The sequence below is a fragment of the Armigeres subalbatus genome, chromosome 2, assembly GCF_024139115.2.
Source record: "Armigeres subalbatus isolate Guangzhou_Male chromosome 2, GZ_Asu_2, whole genome shotgun sequence".
Taxonomy (NCBI): domain Eukaryota; kingdom Metazoa; phylum Arthropoda; class Insecta; order Diptera; family Culicidae; genus Armigeres; species Armigeres subalbatus.
In genome coordinates, this window is record NC_085140.1 from 197,039,214 (window position 1) to 197,062,871 (window position 23,658).

Here is a 23,658-nt window from a genome sequence, read left to right on the forward strand (position 1 = left end):
GTGGCTGGGCTCGATTCCCGGTGCCGGTCTAGACAATTTTCGGATTGGAAATTGTCTCGACTTCCCTGGGCATAAAAGTATTATCGTGTTAGCCTCATGATATACGAATGCAAAAATGGTATCTTGGCTTAGAAACCTCACAGTTAATAACTGTGGAAGTGCTTAATGAACACTAAGCTGCGAGGCGGCTCTGTCTCCGTGTGGGGATGTAATGCCAATAAGAAGAATAAGAAGAAGAAGATGCTAACGCACTTTATATTTCTAACATGAAAAGACCAAATCACACATAAAATATGATTTTCCAGATCTGCTTCAAACAAATCCAGATTCATGATGATTAATTGTATTCGGACTTCTAAGACCTAGGTAAATATCCTGTAAAACAGTTCGTAATACTGAAGCATATTCGTAAGGAACTAAAATAATAACAATGCTTGAAACTCTATCAAAATCGGTGATGTTGTGAATTTCACAAATGTATGTATATTATTCACTCGATCGGGTCATTTTTCCTTACAGTTGTTTCAATCTGACGGTGTTCAGATATTCAAAACCATAACAGCCGGCACGCTCGCATCTCACTGCACACTTCATATTGCCTTACATAGAATAAGATTGACTTTCTGTGTGACTAATAGCATTGACAAAGATGCAGCGTACTTTAGTTTGACTAAACAACGATCACTGGTACTTTGAATACTGTTTACTGCCATTCATAATCCAGGAGATTTAATTTTAAGATTTGCAGAGTCTCTTTTAATCGTTTTTATACGAATGACTTTAAAAATATAAGCAAATGAAGCAAAAGTAAACTATCGCACCAGGAAAACAACAACGTACTCTATAGTAGGTTCTTGTATAATATTGTTTTCCTACGCGGTATTCAATTGTAGATCAGGTAGAAATGTGATTTAGGTCATCGTCTGAAAGGGAATGTTTGTTCGTATGCAATGACCTCAAGCTTACCATACAGGTTATTGGAAAACATGTTTCATATGTAGGGTGTCCCAGAAAGTATGAACACAGTTTGAAGCATGATAATGATAAACTAATACATTCTTCTTCTTCAATGGCTCTAAATTCCAGCTGGAACTTGGTCGGCTTTTCAACTGAGTATTCTACTAGCATTTAATTGATAGCTTTTCTATGCCCGCCACTGCATGAGTATGTATCGTGTGTGGCAAGTACAATGGATACACTATGGCCAGGGTGTCGATAATGTTTCCAACCCGGAAACATCCTAGACCGGACCGAGAATCGAACTCGCCATCTCCGAATTGGCAATCCTACGCCTTTGCTCCCAAGGCTAGTGGAGACCCCAAACTAATACATTATTTAGTTTTATTGGGCACTTTTAGTAATATTTGTATATCACACATCTGTCTAATTAATAAACAATAATCAATTATTTCGAAGATATTATTATGAATACCTATCAGGGAATTGAATCAAACTCTATCAGGACAATGATCCATTAAATAATCTTTTAGATATACGTTTTCATAAAAACACGATTTGTGCCAAAAAGTTTACGAGTGAAAGAACTCGGTTTTTAATTGTTTCGTATTGTTCGTCCAAAGTTGTGTTTTTTGCCCTCATCCTGGTGTCACATTTTGAACATGGAACTCTTGTTTTATCCAATCGTAATAATATTTTCAATGCCTTAGCGAATGACTTTGCTCGTGCGATGCAACATTGATGAAAGCAACTATGCTTCCCCGTTGAACCCAGGTTTCATTTTTCAGCATGCTGCTCCACACTCATCGCCATCGGTTCATTGGGTTTAAAGTTCGCCGCATATATCGCGTAAATATATTTAGATTTAATGTAAACATTTCTCACACTTTACCTACTTGTTGCAACTTCTTGTTTATGCGTACAGCCATGTTTAGGCGATTTGAGAAAAGCGGTGAAATACGAAACCGGTTCAAAAGTGTTGTTGCTGTTTGGATGCTATCGCTATGGGGGAAAGCACATTCTAATGGGCTGGAAGACGGCGAAAGGTAAGAATTTCGAAGCAGGAAATGTGAGAATCAGTGAGCTCAGTTTTGGTTATGTTTACATATTCAGTTATATTAGCTGTTTTGACACAAGTAATTAGTGCTTGATTTGTTGTGATCTGCATCAATCACTGCGGTAATTTGTGAATTGTGTCTGTTAAATGCACTCATATCCAAAGGAGACGCATGGTCATTGGTCATTCATTCTCTGGATGCGTGAAATCGATTCGTACCTTCAGTACACAGTCATCGAATTTTCGAACAACCCGGCCAAATCTTCTTCCGTCTGCGTACGTGGCGCCAGCTTTGTGATGCGTTCCTGTGGCAATGTTCCTTTTACTAAGCTTGGGATGTCGTCTCGGGTAAAGCCGAGTGAGTCGAGTCCATTCTCAATCTTCAGATCGTACATGTATTTGCGTACCACGTCCGAAAGGATTGCACCGGCGTCTTCACGCTTTGCCTGGAATAAAAAATTGATTATTAGTAATTATTTTTGAAAAAATGTTCTAATATGAGTTAATCAGTTTTCTAGTTGAAGTGGGTCTTGAATAACAAGTAGTATATAAAAGTTTGAACCATTAGAGAATAATGACACGTTTATATAAATCAGGATATTAAAATAATGTTGTAGTATGATAATAACTGTCTGTCTACCTCTCGACAGTGTTTTTGTTAATTGAATGTCGTAATTTGACATTATTTTGAAATGACATTCGGTTTTGTATGGAATTGTATCTTCAGCGCCAAGAACCCGGAAAAATCCCAGCGTTGACCAAGTATCAAACTCACCGTCTCCGAATTTGCGAGTTAACAAGACCCCAGCCTTGTGATTGATATCTTGCACTTATTCTGCAATTATTGTGGCAACTTAAGATCAAAGATTATAAGTGCATAAAATGTATGCTGATTATGATACCTTAATTAATTAATTTATTTATTCAATTTATGAGCAGTCAAATATTGATGAACTGTAAAAACAAGCCGAACATAAAGTGATTTTTTAAGTATAAAATTAACTCGGCGGGTCAACATAGCTGGTGAAGTAAACCTCGCCGTTGCTCTTTGCGCGTTTCAAGGGACTCGAGAATGCCCCTGAAGCTCAACTTACGCACATCATCCGATCCATTGTCGTCTTGACCAACCGTAAGAGTTTATCCTGAAATCTGTGTTCGTGTATTAGTTGCCATGGCTGGTCTCGATCGATTTGAACATATGTGGCAAACAAAAATACCTTTGTATTTAACGCGAATACTTTTTATGATGTGTTTGATCGTGTTTCTATTCAACACGCAATCAGTTTGCGAGATCCGAACGATTTTTGTTTTGCTTTATGATTCAAAATGTAACTTAATTAGTGTGTAGTGCGCGTCAGATCATGTTTCCGCTTGGTACGCCAGTTAGATTGAACGGCTCGCACAATCACACGTTTGTGCGTTCAAGTGTGGCACTCTTCCTGACGGACAATTTCTGCCAAGAAATACTCACTAAAGAAATACCTTGAGCTTGACATTCCATGATCTTACAGGTGAAGTACCAACCATTTGAAATTTTAGTTAATTTGACTTAAAACGAGTTTATCTTTGTAATACATCCATTATCACAATAATACGCTATATGTTTCAACTCTCATTTAGTTGCGTATTATGTTTATCGTTCTGTTATGCATTTAAATCTATACGAAGTTGAGATGAGTCGTACGTCAACTATGAAATCATGGACTGTTCCGTCTTGGTCCTCTCGGAACTAGTTTTCGGTACTACTTTGGAAGGCAGGGTCTTCGTGCATTCAGCCCCCCTCCAAAGTTGACGAATTTGCGCCTCCTTCTCCGTTTATGCTAACGTCGTTTTTTGAGCCATTTTGCTCCCCTTCCTAGTAGCAACGAGAGTTTAACTAGCCATCTTTCCTTTTAAACTATTACTTACTTGATATTTGATGAGCTACAACTCCCCCTCGATGAGTCTACGCCGTCAAGTTCAACTGTCATTTTTGTTTGCCCTCAAGTTCAACTATCATTTTTGCTTGCCCTCAAGTTCAACTGCAAAATGACATTATGTACACGGCCTAACATGAAACCTTTGGCCGCTTTCTGGTTTGACATATCGAATATTCCCTTCGTTAAGCGCAGTACTACCGGAATTCTAATAACGTGTCCAACTGTCCAGTCCTCTATAGGCTGCCGTGGTGTATAAGCTTAACAATACTCTTACTAGTCCACAGTCGAATGACTGGTTTTAGCTTTAGGTCTAAAACTGAAATGTCTCCTTCTATAGGTTCCCGTGGGCTAATCAAAAGGTCGTGGAGGTGGAAGCGGCCAGAGTCGTCGATGATTCATTTTATATTCAAACTTTGCTTTACGATCGATAATCATGAAAAAAAGTCTTTAAATGAGTGCATTGAGGTTTCCAAGCCTCTTAACTGGAGGCTTCCGAGCCTCTTGAATGGAGGCTTCTGAGCCTGTTGTAAGAAAGCTTCCTAGCGTCTTGAAGGGAGGCTTCGGAGCCTTTTGAAAGAAGACTTCGGATCCTTTTGGGATTTTCGAGCTGCATGGAAGTAGGTTTTCGAGACATTTAGAAGGAGATTCACGAGCCTTTTGAAAAAAGGTTTTCGAGCCTTTTGAAAAGAGGTTTTCGAGCCTTTTGAAAAGAGGTTTTCAAGCCTCTTGAAAAAACCCATTTTAAATCACCGAGTAGTGATGCTGCCTTTCTCGCATTTAGTCAAGACATCAACCTTATATTGGGCTTATATGGTATGGGTTTCCGATGCTTCTATAAAAAGTTCGTTTTCGGAGTGAAATGATAGCCTTTCGGTACAACTACGTTGTACGAGAAAGGCAAAAAGGTTTCCGAACCTCTTGAAAAGAGGTTTCCGAGCCTCTTGAAATGAAGTTTGCGAGCCTCTTGAAAGACAGTTTAAGAACATCTTGAAAGATAGATTTGGAGGCTCTTGAAAGGAAGCTTCAAAGCTTTTTGATAGGCGACTTCGGAGCCTCTTGTAACTTTTGAGTAGCATGAAAGTAGGCTTCCAAGCCTCTTACTATGAAGGTAATGAGCCTTCGAATGAAGGGTCTTCACGTCTTTCAATTTGAGCCTTTCGAAATTTTAGGTTCTAGATTTTTGTTCAGAAGCATATTTTAAACGTCTTATTCAACATTTTGTCTCGATCAGATAGATTACAATAAGATGTTCAAAATTTACCTTTATACAAAGTGCTGGTTGGGATGGGCAGAATTCAAACGTCTTTGATTTACCGATCACCATGCATATTATGTACAATACAAATAGAATAAAAAATATGCAACAATCAAAACTGTATCAATGATTTTTTTGGAGCTGTACACATCCGCCATTACACATTCTTAGGGTCTGTCCAAATATTACGTAACGCAATAGGGGGTGGGGGGTTGTTAAATTTTTGTTACGATTTGTTACGCAAAATATGGGGGGTGGGTGTCCTTCGGAATATTGTTACGCGTAACAAATTAACTGCATAGCGAAAAAAAAAAAAAAATGTAAAAAAATGTTTATTTTCTTTAAAATATCATAAAATATACAATGCATAATAATTCATTGTAACGTGTTTTAAATCCAACCAAAAATCTTTTTTTTTAACTATTGGTTACGCGTTACGCATATGGGTGGGGGTGCTTCTGAAAATTGTTACAGATTGTTACGAGGGGGTGGGGGTTTCTCAAAAACAACGTTTTTCGCGTTACGTAATATTTGAACAGACCCTTATCCGAGGTACCCGCTGGGGTCAGCGGTCAGGTTGAAAACCGCTGTAGTAGAATAAAAGCTTAGAAATTTAATCTTTATTCCAGTTGAATATAAGCTCTAACGGTGGTCACAACCCATGAACGATTGTGACCACCATTAGAGGCATGCGCCAATCCCAAAATCGTCGGCGGCGACGTTTGACATACCTTTGGTCAGTGGCGTGGCAATTTTTTTTGCGTTTGTTGCCGAAAGTTTTGTTTTCAGACAGTACCAACAAGATATTTTTAAGACAGTACCTACCTGTTGTTACCTTGTTTTCTTTTATTATCGCCTGAAAAATCTAATACCCAGGAATTTCATCTAAGTTTTTCGAGTTTTCAACTAAAAATACTCTGGAATTTCTTAGAAGCTTTCTCGAGAAATTCTTTAAAATTTCTTTGGAAACAATTTAGAATTCATTGTTTGGAATTTCCGCATGAAAATTGTTTTTTCTAAGATATTTTTTATGAACCTTAACGGGGGAAATTGTTGCAATTTTTATGGAAAATGGTTGAGATACTCTTTGGAATTTCCAAGCAAAATTCATATGCATCATCATTCATTGCATCACAGAAGCGAGAAAGGAATTCTTGTAATTTTTCACCAGTTTTTTTAGAATTCCGAAGTAAAAATTTACGAGAATTCACAGGAATTGAATCTCCGCGGAAAATTGTTCAAAAAGAGGATTTCAACAAGAAATTCTTTTGGATTTGAACGGAAAATTGTTTAGAATTTCCTTCAGAGAAATCTATGGGAGGTTGTAACGTTATTTAGAACCCTATTTATGTTGTTCTGCCCGATTAGTGTTCATGTAGTAGTATATAGTGCAATTCGCTATGAAAATCTTAAAAGGCTGTCAATATTTGAAAGTCTAGCGAAGACAGAAACCTACGATGCGCCATCTACGTAAGATGAAAATACTAATGAAATATTTCATAAATTCAAATTTATTGCGTCGTAGATAATTAACCCGAGCTACTCTTACTTGTCTAATAATAATTGCGTCGTGGATTTGAGATTCTCATTAAATTAGCCAACCAAAAAACGGGTTTGTATGACATCGTACATTTTAGGTGGAAATTGCGTCGTGAAAAATAGGTTCAACCCAATCTCGGTCGCGATTGTGTTCTGACAAAAGTGGAGTGCTTGGTCGTGAATAGATCATTACGATCAGAGTGATATTAAAAAAAAATCTAAAGCTTTTCTAAGCTGTGTAAATTATCAAACTAAACTCGAAGTTTCAAATTTGTTGAGTTAAATTGAAGTTATTGAAAAAGTGCCTAATTTGTGAATAAACTACAATACAGACAAATTCAGGCCAAATCAGCCCATCCAACGTGGGCGCGTAATCTGGGGCTGATCAGAAGATCGCTTCAACGGCAGGTTCACCTGAGAGTGACCCCGAGGCTGAGAGGCGTGAGGCTGCGTCGCTACTTTTAACTAGGCGTGCACGAACGTGACGGATCGCTAGCCAATAAGTCGTGAGGCGTGAGCAAAGCCATTAAAAGCTCATCACTCCACTGCCAAGGGACGCAAATACCCTTGTACGACGCCGACGCGCGAGTCACGTGGTGACGCCAGCCCACAGGAGATCGTCAGGGCAGCGACGCTCAAATAGCCCGCCAGCAAGTCAGCAACGCAAGGCACGATTGGCCATTCGGATCGCTCCGCGCATCCGTCGAGGGATTGTCGCCGCCAAGAAGGTTAGACCGGTCCAAAAAATTTGATGATAACTGTGGATCCGAAAAGTGTATCAGAACGTAATAAATCAAAACGTGACGTCACCTAGGGAATTTAGGTCTTCCTTAATTTGTATTTTTTGTCAATCAATTTTTTTAAGGCAATCGATTTGAACTCGATAAATTTGAGCTGTTTCTAGATTTAATTTCGAATTAAAATTGAATTAAAATAAAACTTACTTCTATTTTAGTTAGGCTACTCCATTATTTTTCTTTCGTCACGAAATATATTATTAATTTTAAGATTGGTTTGGGTTCTATTTAGTAACTAAGCATTTCCCCATTGGTTAATTTTTCGAGCATTATTTTTCTTTATTTCATTAGTTTTTTTGTATTTGAATTTAGTTCGGTTTAATTGTCAGAGACGTTTGGGTAACTGAGTGCGACATCGGTTCTAATTAAATTATAATAACCTGCCCTGAGAGGGTGTTTCATGTCGGGTAATTCGGACACGAGTTAACGGTCCTTTCTATTTGGAAGGTGGCGCTTAAGCCGTTTGCTTAGCGGAACGGAACGGAACGTTACAAGGTTCACAGGAAACTCTTCGGAATTTCCATGGGAATACAACAGATTTTTTTTAATTTCTATGGAAAATTGCTCGCAATTCCCACAAAGATTTTTTCCAATGGAATTACAAAAAAAATTTTTTGCTTCGGAATTTTGAAGCATTTTTTTTATTTCTACGGGAAGTCCGGGTAAAAAGACGAAGGGTAGTTTAGACGAAAGTCATTCAGCGGAACGCCATTTGACCGAATGCCACTTGGCTGAATAACACGTTAAGTCGAAACCAATCTAGCCGAACTCCACTTGGCCGAAACGGTTGTTAGATCGAAAATGATTATGCGGTACGACCGAACTGGTAATTTGGCCGTATGCCGTATGCCCTAACAGGTTGTTTCACGGCTGACCGTTTGGCCAAATAGGTCGTGGTCGAAAATTCCATTTGGTCGAAATGGTAGTTTGGCAGGAAGGGCTATTTGCATGAACGGGTAATACCAGTTTTGTCTCAGCCAAATAACATTTTCGGCCAGATGGGTTTGAGGCCTTCTGGTCCTTCCCCGAGCAGAAGAAAATAACTCAATAATACCTAATTCTGTTATTAATAGTAAGTCATCAGTTATGAACTAGGTGTGCAAAAGAGGTAAAAGGAATAGGAATAATACCAAAAAAATAATATGTAAAATACTTCAGGCATAACATACTCTGTTATTACAATACCAAACGCATAGCAAATTTAACAAATTTATCAAACTTGTAGACAAGTGCGAAAAAAATAGAATCGGATAGGCAGCCCCTACAGAGAAGTGATGATTCTCATTTTGTGTTCTAGACCGCACATCTGTCTAGAACAAGTTGAAATGCATCATTTGAACAATCAATCCTCGAAGCGTTAGAACTTTTTTCGTGAAAGTTCCAGCAACGTACCTTCTTGATCAAAGTTTTTCGGCATCCTTAGCGTTATAGCTTAACCATTGGCGTAACTAACGAAAAATTTTAGGAGGGGCTAATTTTTGACGTAGGATTACGTCTTTTCGAAGATAGAGTGGTAATTTTGCATATTCAAAGTACCGACGAAAAGTACCGATTTTCGAGAATTTGGTATCAATCGATCGACGAACTCTTCAAGATTCTCCCCAACAATTAAAAACAATGGATTAGAATATGCGCTGGCCGTCGCCAAAAGTAGTAGTACTCAAGAGAAATATCCACGCAATGCTCAGACTATCGGTTCGCTTTTATCAGTGATTAGAAAAGCGCTTTGTGGAAAGAAAATCTGTTCTTCTTAGGCGTCGATTACGGTCTCGGGATATCAGTGGCGGTGCTGAACTTTTATTCTTAGCGTCTTAGCGGGAAATCATCGAGCGGCCGTCGGACAGCAGCAGCAGTGAATTTTTAACACACGGTTCAGATTAACGTTTGATTGCTGTGAGTGATTCAAAAGACGCATTGTGGATTGAAAATCGACTCTTCTCAGGACCAGCATTTTATGAAAAGAAAGGGTTGATAGCAAACAATGGCGTCGGTATTGAAGGAAGTTTCCGTCAGTATCAGAATCACAAACGCTCGTCGGAGAGCAACGCTGTAGAAACGTTGGCGTCAGTAGCAGTCAAGTGATATTCAAAATTCAGATTTTATTTCTGTTTGTAATTGAAAAGAAACATTATTAAAAACAAATCCGTTTTTCTCATTTACACTAGAGGAGGTTGAGCCGAGAGGAACATATTTCAAAGTGCAAATCATAATCGCTTGGCGACGCTGTAGAAGTTTTTTCCCCATGGATGGCAAATCATCTGACGTTGATGTCAGAGTAGACAAAAGAAATTTTCTTTCACTATTCTTATTTTGCCTGTGATTTGAAGGGCGCATTGTCGGTTCGTCTCAAAACCATCATTTCACAGGAGGTTGAGTGTGAGTGATGAATTTTCTGTCGTCAGATTCCAGAAAAACTTTATGCGATTAGAAAGACATATGAGCTTACCAAACAAGCATTGGAGGCTGATAAAAAGCTTATTTTGCCATAATTTGGCTTATTCAGCTAAAAAACTAGCTTATTCAACTTAAATTGTTTGTCCAACATTTTATGCTGTGTCGATATTTAGACCATACAGACCATGTTCCTACTCCTATTTCCTGAAGAAATGATATCTGGCGCTGGATAATCAAGAGAGCGTACTATTTTTTGTGTTTAACATTCCTGTCTTAAGATATAACAATATTGTTCGTAGTTCGAAAATTTGTTAAAATAGATTCATTGTTTCGTATAGAGGGAGATGTGAATGAAGAAAACTCATTCCTGGCAGTTACGCCTATAAATGATCAGAGAGCTGGATAAGTACAATATTCATGCAAGGTGGCAAAAATTCTAGGAGGCTAATTTAGTTCTAGGTGGGGCTTTAGCTCCCCCTAGCTCCCCTATAGTTACGCCAATGAGTTTAACGCATTCTGCCACTTGGTTTACGATGAACTGAGGCTTCTTTAAGTAAAAATGCGATAATATACGTTTTACCCATACTAATTTCCATACAAACTTTAAATGCGATGCGGAAAGCGAGGAAGCAACCAATCGGGCCAAAATTCTGCACAGTTGTTTGGGACCCGGAATGGTTTCGAAAAACCATTGATTTGAAAAAATGACCATGACGCCCCACTCTAATGCACAGCACATTTCACAAGAAAATGATTTTCGTACGGCCGAGTTGCCGAATAATATGCAGTTAATTGGAAGCAAATTGAAAAATTGAAAATATTTTTTTCCGATTTTGTCTGTTACCTATTTTATCATCCCGAAATTCTCCAGACCCCCCCCCCCGAAAAATTCCGACTTTTTTACCCACTCCCCCCCGTGGGTTAAAAAATCGGAATATTACTGTATTCTGAGAACGGAAATTATTTCATTTAATTTATTCAAACTAAGGCCAGAGTGGCCTCCACAGAACATAAAATCCGTCTACTTTTATCTTCACAAATCGTTTTCCACTGATCGATCCACCTTGCTCGTTGTGCAAGGTAGATCTTTTTTACTCTTCAAATACTCATATTAATCCCCCTAGTGGCGATGGTGCCTTTCTCATGTATCATAACATGTATTGTAAAAATCACATTAGAAAGGTCAAAAAACCTCTCGCATTTTTGTCTTTCTCGTACAACAAAGTTGTACCGAAAGGCTATCATTTCACTACGAAAACGAACTTTTTATAGAAGCCTCGAAGACCCATAGTGTTAAATACCAATCGACTTAGCTTGACGAGCTGAGCAAATGTCTGTCTGTCCGTGCGTATGTATGTGTGTATGTGCGTGTGTGTATGAAAATGGTACATAGAACCATATTAAGCCATATAAGGTTGGTGTTTTGGTTAAATACGAGAAAGGCAGTATTACTACTCAGTGAATTAGGTTGGGATTTTTCTATCATACTGCATGTTTTTGCATTATTTTAACTTGTCAAGCATTGCCACCAGTCCTGGATTTTTTTTATTTAGATTTTTTTTCCGAGACAATAGCAAACAATGAGACCGCATTCCAACACCGCATACATACACACATACCAACACAGACAGACATCACCTCAGTTCGTCGAGCTGATTCAATTGGTATATAACACTATGGATTTTAGCGAATCCTATAAATAAGTGGTTTGAATGAGAAACTAAATAACTAAATTTTCGGAAATTCTGAATGCAATGCAATGCTTCAAAATTGTGTTTTTAAGTGCAAGTAGTTTTTTAAACTAACGAGAAATTTTCAATATATTTTCAAACTTTTTCTTTTTGTTTTTTTATTTGCTATACTATGTATTTCAGAATACATAAAAATCTCGTTTCGTCCAAATTCATATGCGAATATTGTTTGGCTTTATCAAATGTCATGGGAACAAGAACTAATGATCGACGCTATGTGCTTTGGAATGATGCCTGATCAAAGTCCAACTCGCCGATCACAACAAAGTGATTCAGCATATTGATATGATAAGTGTGCGAATGGAAAGTGTGTATGGTTTCAAAAGTCGTTTCTTATCTGTCGTAAATAGCATTGCGATGCTGTTTGAGAAGAAAAAATCTGGTATGGTTAGGTTTAAATATTATGTCACCGTAAGTTAATGAACCTTATGTCACCGGCAGTATTTGAAGTATGCGTTGTTGGAATTAATTGCATGCGATGCGTATCACAGATAACATTACAAAAATCTCACCTTCGTCACATCTGCACCAAGTATTTCAGCTGCTTCCAAATGCCGATCTGGACAGCTAGCGGCGGTAAATTTGAACACCGCTGGTGCAGTCATCACGACCGACAGTCCGTGTGGTATGATCGGATGATCGTCATCATATCCATCGGGTACAAATTTTCTCACATGTCCTGAAATGGGATACGACAATCCATGGCAAAGGTGCACTCCAGCATTACCAAATCCTACACCTGCCATTGCTGAAGCCAGATGCATGTTGGATCGTGCCTTCAGATCATCCTGATTGAACACAGCCGATGTGAAGTGCTCCCGGATTATCTTCAGAGCAAACCGCGCCCAGACGTCTGAAATTGGATTGCTTCCCTGGTACGGTGGACGGAGACTCGGATTTTTAGGAGCCAATCCCCGTTCTGTGTACGGAATCGCGGTAAAGCTTTCCAGGGCATGGCAAAATACATCGAAACCACTGTAGGCGGCAACCTTCTCCGGTTGGCTCAACGTGTGCAGTGGATCAACCAGTCCCAATCGTGGTCTCAAATATTTGCTGGATATACCTGTTTTTGCGTGTAGCGATTTGAAATCGAAAATAGCGACTCCCGTTGTTTCGGAACCAGTTCCCGCGGTAGTCGGAACTGCAATTAATGGTTTGAGCGGTACATTAACCTCCTTTGCTTTGCCTATCGGAGCGTTTACGTAATCTAAAAATTCTGCCTCACGATCGGCACTGAACAGATTAGCCACCTTGCAGGTGTCGATTACGGATCCTCCTCCGATGGCAACGAACGCATCGAAATCGTGTTGACGCGCGTACTCTGCAGCATGGATCAAGCTGAAAGTTGCAGAAAATTAGTTTCTGAATTGTGAATGCGCATAATTTGTGATTAACCTTCCATCGGTGGGTTCAACGCGGGTTTCGTCGTAAACTTTGAATTGTATGCCACACCGTGCCAAAGAATCAAAAGCCACTTTCACCGAACTGAGTTTTGCTACATTTTTATCCGTAACAACGCAAACGTTCTTTGCATTCAGGTTTTGCAAATCATGTCCCAATTCTTTGCTAACTCCAGGTCCATAGCGAATCGTGGAGGATGACATCTAAAATTGAATTTAATTTTAATCAAATATTCATGAGCCTAAGGGTTATTTTAGTCGAACTTCGAAAGCGTATTCATTCTCTGAGGATGCATTGAGGGCAGCGGTTGAGGATCTGGAATGAGCCGGGCAACTACATCTGAGGGAAAAGGGAAATCAATTAAAATTACCTAATTCGAATGGATAAGTTTCCATAATCTTACGATCCACTGGAGACCACCTTCATCAAGGAAGAAACCCTTGCTTTACGCATCATTTTTTAATGCTATCACGAACAAGTTTTGGAACAACACTGAATCAAGTCTCTCGCTAGTCAAATTCAGCTCAGCTGTTTTCAAAGCTTCCAAGACAGCCCCATCGTCGGGTTTGTGTTTGAATCTTATTCGATTTTCGAATGTAGGCGTGCGCTGCGCATTCAGAAATAATTTTTATTTGATTCCTGGGCAAATCAAAAAGATGTGGTGAATTCAAAATGCTAGAAAGTTTTCTCAATAGCTTCAACTGAAAAGCTTTTATGCCAGCAAAGACACGAACCTGCTAAGCTACTTTTTGTTTGCGTTTTATGTTTCCATTTGGCATAGTAATCTTAGTTCACTTTACATAATGGAGGTGTCTGTATCCTGTATTTAAAACGTAGTAAGATAAGCTTATTAAAAATAGAACTTTATGCGGGTTTTCACAAGCTTATTGCTTATGGTAATTAGCAGAAAACCAACGCATAACTTAGTAATCTAAATGCATTTTCACAGTTTCAATTAAGAACTTTCCATGCATGAAGCTGTATTGGTTGGTAACACAATCGGGCTAAGCCGCTTGTCTCGAATGCAAAATATTCAACATTTAATTTGTTCATGCGAAATCAGCATTTATTTCCTTTTTTAAGCACAGTCTGTCTAGTTAACTCTCATCTTCTTATAAGATTTTGCAGATTTGAGATAAATAAATCTTATTGAAATTCATTCACGATGGGCTCGTCATTGTGGTACACGCACGTTTTTAGTGGGCAACTTTGCTTATCTCTTAGTTGTTGTCCATATGACAGTGTATTTCATCTTTCTTCGCACCGTCGACCATGCGCCTACATCCAATAAGTTGGATGATTGTAGCGATCTCGTTGGGCGTCACCCCGGTACAGTCACATCATGCGAGTGGAAGTGCGACTCGTCTGGTTGCCGGGCAGCTTGGATGTGCGAAATAGGTATGCTCCTCGAGCACCGACGTGTTGCGACCTCTTGGCAGTAACGTTGAGTTTATCGAAGAAAAAAGTCCTTTCTGTTTGCTCCACACAGTTACAGAATGCGTTCGTGTTTGGGCTCGTTTGATCAAGTAAAATCTAGTCAATAATAAGATGCTTTGAGAGCGTAAGTCGACTTTTGCTTAGTCAGGCCTGCATGCAATTCTAAGCTTGACCGCATGCTACTCCTTTTCAACAGTTCGAACCATGTGTTCAAAGCGCAAGGAACTGATGGCTTTTTTTCCTAGGTTGTGATCTTCCAACCTATCGAACATGTCTTGGGTGTGATTTGTGTATTGTGCGAATCATGACTGATTTTTTTTTTATATCCCGATCTTCATAGCATTTCTATTGAACCTTGATAAAAAAAACTTGGTTTGTAGAGTTCTCTATACATTAGCGCGTTTTTTTCAAATTTGAAAGAACTCGTGAAACAGTAAAAAAATGGCTTCGACATTTAACGTTCCTAGTGCATTAAAAAAAAGTGACACATTGTACAATGGTCCCAGTGTCGAATCTAGCAAGACAAAAATATTTGTGTCCAAACTATTAGTTGTAGATATATAATGTCTTTGACAAAAAAAATCATATTTTTCGACGTTTTTTCATGTTGTGAGATTAGGATGATATGTACCTATATTTCAAAAGTTCACAATATCAACTGTTTAATTTTTCGGTATGGACTGGTGCAATGTTCCACAAAGTTATAGAACAATTCTAGGAACTTTTTTCAAATGGGTGTAATTGATTCTGACCTTGATTTTTGGAACGGCGATTGTTCTCTTAATTCAAACTATTTTGGTCAACTAATGTACTCAACAGAAAGAATAGATTGCGGACTATCCGGTAGTAACGTCAGTTGAACGAAACTTGATGAATACAGAGTATGAGTCGATTCAAATTTCAAGGTCAAATACAGTTAGGCCTATTTGAAAAAAGTTCCTAGAATTAATTTTGAGTAACTTTGCCGAAGAAATAATTTTCCCCAGGTTTTGAAGGAACATAGATTCTTAGGCCAATTTTTGGCATGATTTCTTGCATTTCAAAAGGGTAATTTTGGAAATGCCCTACAATTTGCGTAGAAAGAATCCCAAAAGAATGTATCCATTATCTATTTCCATAGATCAACACAATTTCTGGTTATTTTATCGTCCGGTGTCCTTCCGGAAGATCCGGAACGTCCGTTGAAGTGATCAATTAACGAAATGCATAATAGAAAAGCGTGATTTCTTCCAAAGCCTTTCATTATCGAACGCTGAGTAACAAATAATTGTGGTGACCCATTTTGATGGACGAGAGTGGCCATCAAAATGGGTCAGAAGATCCAGAACGTCCGCAAAGTGGACAATTCATGAAACTTATCAAAAAAAGAGTGCGTTTTTTAAGCTTTTCATTTTCGAACGCTGAGTAACAAATGATTTTGGTGATCCATTGTGATAGACCAGAGTGGCCACCGGAGGTCCTCCAGAAGATCCTTACCCGTGGTTAATTCATGAAATTCATGCGCGGTTTTTTCAAAGCTTTCATTATATACATTTGCAAGGTTTTTTGCCTTTCTCGTACACCAAGGTGTAACGAAAAGGCTATATATTCACTTCCAAGACGATTTTTTGATAGAAGGTCCGGAGACCCATAGTGTTGTATACCGATCGACTCAGCTCGACGAATTGAGATGATGTCTGCCTGTGTGTAATAAAATAAAACTAACTTATCTTTTAGGCACTTATCTTAATCCGATTTGTTTGATTGGCCAGATTGGCCAGATTGGACTATGGGATCAAAAGTTATGGCCAAAATACGATTTACAGTGAACTCTCCCTAACTCGATATTTTTCCTTACTCGGTGAAATTCAAAGTCCCTTGAATCTAGCATACTGCGTTCCCTCCGTAAGTCGATATCTCTCTTACTCGATATTCTCTAAGTCGAAGTAATTTTCAAATGTATTTTAACCTCGCTAACTCGATGTTGTCTGAAACAGTTACATGCACGATATAATAAGCAGCCAGAAGTGAAAAGTGATAAGCGAAGAAGTGAGAATGATAAGTGGGAAGTAAGAAACAAGAAGTTAGAAGTGAGAAATGAGAAGTGAGATGTGAAAAGTGAGAAGTGCGAAGTAAGAAGCGATTAGTGGCGATTAAAAAATGAAAAGTGAGAAGTTAGAAGTGAGAAACTCGAAGTGAGGAGAGAAAAGTGCGAAGTGAAAAGGAAAAAGTTAGAAGTTACAAGTGAAAAGTGGTAAGTGAGAAATGAAAATTCAGAAGCGAGATATAAGAATGTATAAGTGAGAAGTGAAAAGGGAAAAATGAGAAGTGTGAAGTGAGAAGTGCGATGTGTGAAGTGAGAAGTGAGAGTTTATAGTGAGCAGTGAGAAGTTAAAAGTGAGCAGTGAGAAATTCGAGATAAGAAGTGAGTAGTGGTAAATGAATAGTAGGAAGTGAGAAGTGAAAAGTGCGACATTTGTAGGGCGAAGTAGTACTGAAAAGTGAGATGTACGAAGTGAGAAATAAATAGTGAAAAGTGCGAAATGAGAAGTGAATAGTGGGGAGAAGAAGGTGAGAAAATATAAGTAAGAAGTAAATAATGGGAAATGAGGTGTGAGAAGGGAGTAGTAGGAAGTGAAAACTGAGAGCCTTGGAACGAGAAGTGAGAAACGATTTTTTTCTGTTTCCTTCTTTTTTATCATTCTTCCTTCTTCTTTATGTCTTATGTCCTTCCACTCAATTCTCACTACTCAACATCTCATTTCTCACTACCCAACTATCATCTCTCATTGCTCACCCCGTGCTTCTGTTTAACTAACTACTCATATCACACTATCCTCACTTTGCAACTAACACATCGCACTTCTCACTCCTCACTTCCCACTACTCACATGATACTGCACAGATCACACTACTTAATACTCACATCCGTTTCTCAGTACTCACTTCTCACTACTTTGTACTCATTTCGAACATCTCATTTCTCACTTCCCAGTTCTCGCTGATCACTATTCACTCTGAACATCATTATTATTATTTATTCAGACTAAGGCCGAAGTGGTCTGTGCGGTATATAAGAGTCTTCTCCATTCGGCTCGGTCCATGGCTACACGTCGCCAACCACGCAGTCTACGGAGGGTCCGCAAGTCATCTTCCACCTGATCAATCCACCTTGCCCGCTGCGCACCTTGCCTTCTTGTGCCCGACGGATCGTTGTCGAGAACCATTTTCACCGGGTTACTGTCCGACATTCTGGCTATGTGCCCGGCCCACCGCAGTCGTCCGATTTTCGCGGTGTGAACGATGGATGGTTCTCCCAACAGCTGATGCTACTCGTGGTTCATTCGCCTCCTCCACGTACCGTCCGCCATCTGCACCCCACCATAGATGGTACGCAGCACTTTCCTTTCGAAAACTCCAAGTGCGCGTTGGTCCTCCACGAGCATCGTCCAGGTCTCGTGTCCGTAGAGGACTATCGGTCTAATGAGCGTTTTGTAGATTGTCGGTTTGGTACGGCGGCGAACTCTATTCGATCCGAAGTCCAAGGTACGTACGATTTCCAGCCACTATGCGTCTCCGAATTTCTCTGCTGGTGTCATTTTCGGCAGTCACCAGTGAGCCCAAGTACACAAATTCTTCTACCACCTCGATTTCGTCACCACCGATGCAAACTCGCGGTGGGTGGCTCACATTGTCTGCTCTTGAACTTCTTCCTATCATGTACTTCGTCTTCGACGTGTTGATGACTAGTCCGATCCGCTTAGCATCCCTCTTCAGTCTGATGTAGGCTTCCTCCATCTTCTCAAAGTTACGTGCAATAATATCTATGTCTTCGGCGAAACCAAATAGCTGGACGGACTTATTGAAAATTGTACCACTCGTGTTAATCCCTGCTCTTCGTATTACCCCTTCCAAAGTGATGTTGAATAGCAGACACGAAAGACCATCACCTTGCCGTAACCCTCTGCGGGTTTCGGAGGGACTCGAGAATGCACCTGAAACTCGAACTACGCACATCACCCGATCCATCGTCGCTTTGATCAACCGTGTCAGTTTATCCGGAAAACCGTGTTCGTGCATTAGCTGCCATAGCTGGTCCCGATCGATTGTATCATATGCGGCTTTGAAGTCGATGAATAGATGATGTGTGGGCACGTTGTATTCGCGGCATTTCTGCAGTACTTGGCGAATGGCGAACACCTGGTCCGTGGTGGAGCGTTCGCCCCTAAAACCCGCCTGGTACTGCCCCACGAACTCCCTTGCAGTTGGTGCTAGTCGACGGCATAAAATTTTGGAGAGTACCTTGTAGGCGGCGTTCAGCAATATGATTGCGCGGTAGTTGCTACAGTGCCAGTGCCTCTCCACCGTGTTTAAATAGCTCTCCTGGTAGTTGGTCAACCCCAGGGGCTTTGTTGTTCTTCAGCCGGCCAATCTCCTCCTGGATTTCCTGGATATTCGGAGCCGGTAAGATTATGTCCTGCGCGCGTTCTCCCAGGTCCATCACCATACCGCCATCTTCATCTGCCACATCGCCATTCAGGTGTTCTTCGTAGTGCTGCCGCCACCTCACGCTCGTTCGTAAGAAGGTTCCCGTTTATGTCCTTACACATATCAGGCTGTGGCACGTGGCCCTTACGTGAACGGTTTAACTTTTCATAAAACTTTCGTGTGTTATTAGCGCGGTACAGTTGCTCCGTCTCTTCACGGTTTCGATCTTCCTGCTGGCGCTTTTTCTTCCGGAAAATCGAGTTTTGTCTGTTCCGCGCCTGTTTATATCGTGCCACGTTCGCCCTCGTGCGGTGTTGCAGTAATTTCGCCCATGCTGCATTCTTCTCTTCCACTAACTGCTCACATCCACCGTCATACCAGTCGTTTCTCTGATCCGGGGGCACCGTGCCAAGTGCAGCGGTTGCGGTGCTACCAATGGCGGATCGAATATATCTCCAGCCATCTTCAAGAGACGCTGCGCCTAGCTGCTCTTCCGTTGGGAGTGCCACTTCCAGCTGCTGCGCGTATTCTTGGGCTAGCCTAGCGTCTTGTAGTCCGACTTCGACGCGTGTTGTACACCGCCGAGAGTTTTGAGCGCAGGCATACTGCAACGAGGTAGTGGTCGGATTCAATATTCGCACTGCGGTAAGTGCGGACGTTCGTGATGTCGGAGAAGAATTTACCGTCGATTAGAACATGGTCGATTTGGTTTTCCGTTTCTTGGTTAGGTGAACTCCATGTGGCCTTGTGGATATTTTTGCGGGGAAAGAAGGTGCTTCGGACTACAATTCCGCGGGAGGCTGCGAAGTTTGAATCTTATAAATCTTATGCTCCTCCTTATTGGCAACCGGAGCATCCGGAATCAGCGGAACACCGGAGAAAACAGTCATTTTCTCAATAAACGGCGCGACGCGACGTTTCCTATAACATTTGCTAAAATCCTGGCAAAGTGAAACGAATGCTCAATCCATCTATGATCCCTTGCGGCCCATGAGTCAAGAAAATAATTGATTTGGAATTCTTCTTCTTGTCGTCGGTAGTGTTTATTAAACTACCAATTTGGCTCGATATTTCAGGATTTATGGTATTTAGGAAGCTGCCGTCTTCTACAAAGTTGATCGGGGGAAATCATCCGCAAGGCGTCACTAATGTGTGGAATAGATAAGTTTGGTTCGATATTTCGGGATCTGTGGGATTTAGAAAGTTGTCGTCTTCTACTAAGTTGTTCGAGGATTGGAAATCAACATGTTAAGAAACTGTTTATTTTAGAATTCATCCACAGAGTGATGCTAGTGAATGTGAGAACACCAGTTTGGTTATATATCCCCGGATTTGTGAAATTAACGAAGTCTTCTACACAGCTGTTTGGGGATGGAGACCACTCGCTGGGGTATGCTTTATGGGCAAACCAGTTTAGTTAGATATCTCTAGATCTGTGGGATTTTGAATATTGCCATCTTCTACAAACTTATTCGGGGATTGAAAATCAATATGTTGAGAATCTATTTAGCTTAGGAATCATCCACAAGGCGTCGCTAGTGTGTAGAATAGATCAGTTTGGTTCGATATCTCGGGATCAGTGAAATTTAAAAAGTTGCCATCCTCTACTAAGTGGTTCTGGGATTTGAAACCAATATGTCGAGAAACTGTTTAGCTTAGAATTCATCTGCAGAGTGGTGCTAGCACAGAGAACAGACGTTCATCTTTGATCATGCCGTTGTGTAAAACTTTGCACTTAGCGCTAGTGTTTATTTTGATTCGCATAGTAGCATCACCTTGTTTGCGTAGTGTAAGCCAACGTTTGAGCAACCTTTTTAATAAAGCTCAAGCATAAAATAGAGAAATATAGAAAATTCATACGTAATTTTTTTTCCTCGGCACCATTTTGTTATCGAGAATAATGTTCCATGTAGATCAACATATAAACGTTCTTAAATCCAGCATTTAATATATATCCTTTTCACGTAATACAGAATCTGCACGAAGCCTTAAATCCGTCATCTGAATGTGTGCTAAATCAGACGGTGTATCCGATCAACCAAGTCTTGAGCGATAAAATTCTTGCATCAATGGATATCCCAGCAGATTAGTTGGAAATAAAACATTTCTAAGCTACTTCTGTATCATATAACATTAGTTCTAAACTAAACTAAAAGTTTAGTTTGACTGAGGAAGGCAAATGGTCGCATTAGCGAATTACGTCTGATGATGGCGAAATAATAGTACCTAGTCCAAAATGCGTAACGTGAAAAATGCTTTTTTAATTTCATCGTCACCGAAAAAAGCCAATTAATTCCAATTAATGAATTCCACGGTGATTAGCTCAAACCAGAAGTTATTTCTCTATCAGACATTATGGTTAGGCTTGCCAGCAATCTTTTCTATTTCTTAAATCCATTGATGTACATATTCTTTTGTTGGCCACCAGGGAATCAAGAAGGCCATCAACTAAAAATGACATAGGACAACTATGCTTGGGACGGCAGTGAATGGCAGCAATGAATATGCAGTTGAAACCTTTACCAGGGAATGAGTATTTATGTCTATAGAAACTATGAAAATTACCGAAAGCAAATCTATAAATCTGTTTAAATATTCAGTTTTATTGATTTTTTTTCGTAAAAATGTTGTTGTTGAAATTGCTGTCTATGAATGTTTTAAGAAAGCTTGAAAAAAAAAATGGTTTTTGGATAAACATTCATTGTTCAAAACCGGATTATTCCTATTTCATTGGTCATTTCCCCAAAAATGTATATGCTTTCTTTCGAATTTTCTTTCCGGGTCTAAATCATACACGTTTGATGAGTTTGATAAAACCGTTTTATTTTATCAAAACAAACGACACATTGTTACCGGTTTGTAAAATTGTTCCACAATAATTTAAAGAGAAAAAAAAATAATACACAGAAATTTTTGTTTCCAGACAAACTTTGCAATGCAGGGTCCTCGCCAAGACGGCTCGTAACATTTGGCCATTTTAACTAATCAATTTTTGTTCCGTGTTATTCAGTCAGGGACTGTACGATTTATGTTTAACATCCAAATTTCATTGCTGTGGTGTTTACGTTGAGTAGTAGTTTCTGATGGCACATGGTGGAAGTATGTGTTGTTGCCTATTTAATTATCACTATTATCATTAGCTTTATTTTCTGCTCTGGCCACCAATGATGTTTTTAGTGTTGTTTATCCGGAATTATCCAGTCGTTGTTATGCAATGCCTTTTATCTATAGATATTAATTGCTCAGGACGATAGGATTAGCGAAGAAGGAAGAAACAAAAGGAAGTATGTGACCCAAAGAGGTATAGTCTGCAAATCAGTATACAACGGAATGTTCAACAAAAACATATACACTTTATGCGTGTCCATCCAATCAGTAATGAAAAAGTGTCTGTCTTTCTGATATTATATCTGTTAAATGTAATTCTGTTTGATGTTAAGTGAAATGTAAAAGAAAAAACTTAATAAATACAATTACTGCTGCGTACATTAACTCACTTTTCCTCTTGCTATAAGTACTTTAATACCTTACTACTAGCATAATCTGATACAAAAAAATTGTAAGTAGTTGACTGTTTCAGTTTGGAAGGACTGGAAATCTTTTCTAGCAGCTTTTGGAAGAAGGCGCTCTCCCACCCAGGGGAGTTTTCGTTTGATGTTAAGCATTTCTGCGAAAGGGGATGAAGTCTCAAAATTAGACTTGTTGGATTGGGGCGTACCGATGCACCTTGGGTGTCTTGGGCGCCACGATGTCTTCCGTCAGTTTCTGGTAAACGATGGAATTCTTGGAAGCCAGTAGCGCTTGGCGGTAGCGTTCTCCTCGCTTTCGCATCATGAAAGCGAACGTCTTGCTGATTGCCATACAGAGCACCACAATGCCCAAAGCGATGAGGAAGATCGGCAGCCAGAGGGCGCTAATTTCAAGCATGGCATTCCTGTCGAGAATGACAACTTCCTCATCCAATGGGTCATCCCTTCCACTTCCAGTAAGAATGGTTTGTCCGATGGTTTGTACACCATTTGCAACTTCGATAATTCGATCCTCCTCCGAGTCGTCCTCCAGGTCATCTTCATCGTACAGCTCATTAGCGTTGTCTCGGCTATCAACAACGTCACTATTGCTAGTGTTGTTCTGTTCATCCGAGTAATCGTCATCGTCTTCGGATTCATCTTCTTCGATATCTTCGTCATCGTCTTCATCCAGTTCAGAGTCCTTGATGACCACCGGTGAGTCCTTGCCGTTCTTACCAGATCCACAGATCTCCTGAACGAATTGGCTCATCTCAAGCAGTGGCGCCGAGTTATCGGTGATGTAGGCGTTCAGTTCGGCATGGGTTCGCTGTTCCTTGCTGGAATCTCCCAGCGATACCTTCTTGGTTCCGAGCCACTTCATGAGGGTCTTGAGGTACGGGTTGCACTTGAGTGAGTTGTTCCTGATGTCCAGAACACGGAGACTGGTCATTGACTCGAGGTCGGACACGTACACGGTGGAGATTTCGTTGTACGAAGCATTCAGGAGTTTCAAGTTGGGGAGAACCTTGACATTCTTGGCGCTCGGGGCGGAAGTCTCCCAGACTGTGCGTAGATCGCAATCACTAACGTCCAGGTGATTCAAATATTGAAGAGGTAGGAACAGTTTGGCCGATATGCGTGATATTTGGTTTCCGGAAAGGTTGAGCTGTAAG

General features: G+C 40.0%; 2 protein-coding genes across 9 annotated transcripts in view; both read right to left on the bottom strand.

Annotated features, from left to right (window-relative positions):
- Positions 1 to 2,042: 2,042 nt before the first annotated feature.
- LOC134215707 (probable hydroxyacid-oxoacid transhydrogenase, mitochondrial) lies at positions 2,043 to 13,629 on the bottom strand. The gene is made up of 5 exons (XM_062694835.1): positions 13,474 to 13,629; positions 13,334 to 13,409; positions 13,065 to 13,273; positions 12,182 to 13,007; positions 2,043 to 2,460 (listed from the first exon to the last, which is right to left on the bottom strand). The coding sequence occupies exons 1-5, from the start codon at positions 13,524 to 13,526 to the stop codon at positions 2,236 to 2,238; spliced, it is 1,389 nt and encodes a 462-aa protein (XP_062550819.1). The 5' UTR covers positions 13,527 to 13,629; the 3' UTR covers positions 2,043 to 2,235.
- Positions 13,630 to 21,771: 8,142 nt separating this feature from the next.
- LOC134211470 (uncharacterized) overlaps positions 21,772 to 23,658 on the bottom strand; it is a 161,442-nt gene continuing 159,555 nt past the window's right edge. For all 8 annotated transcript variants that reach the window (XM_062688352.1, XM_062688351.1, XM_062688350.1 and 5 more), the window contains one exon: positions 21,772 to 23,651. In XM_062688352.1, coding sequence (XP_062544336.1) covers positions 22,668 to 23,651 — 984 coding nt within the window. In that variant the 3' untranslated portion in view covers positions 21,772 to 22,667. The remainder of the gene's footprint in view (positions 23,652 to 23,658) is intronic.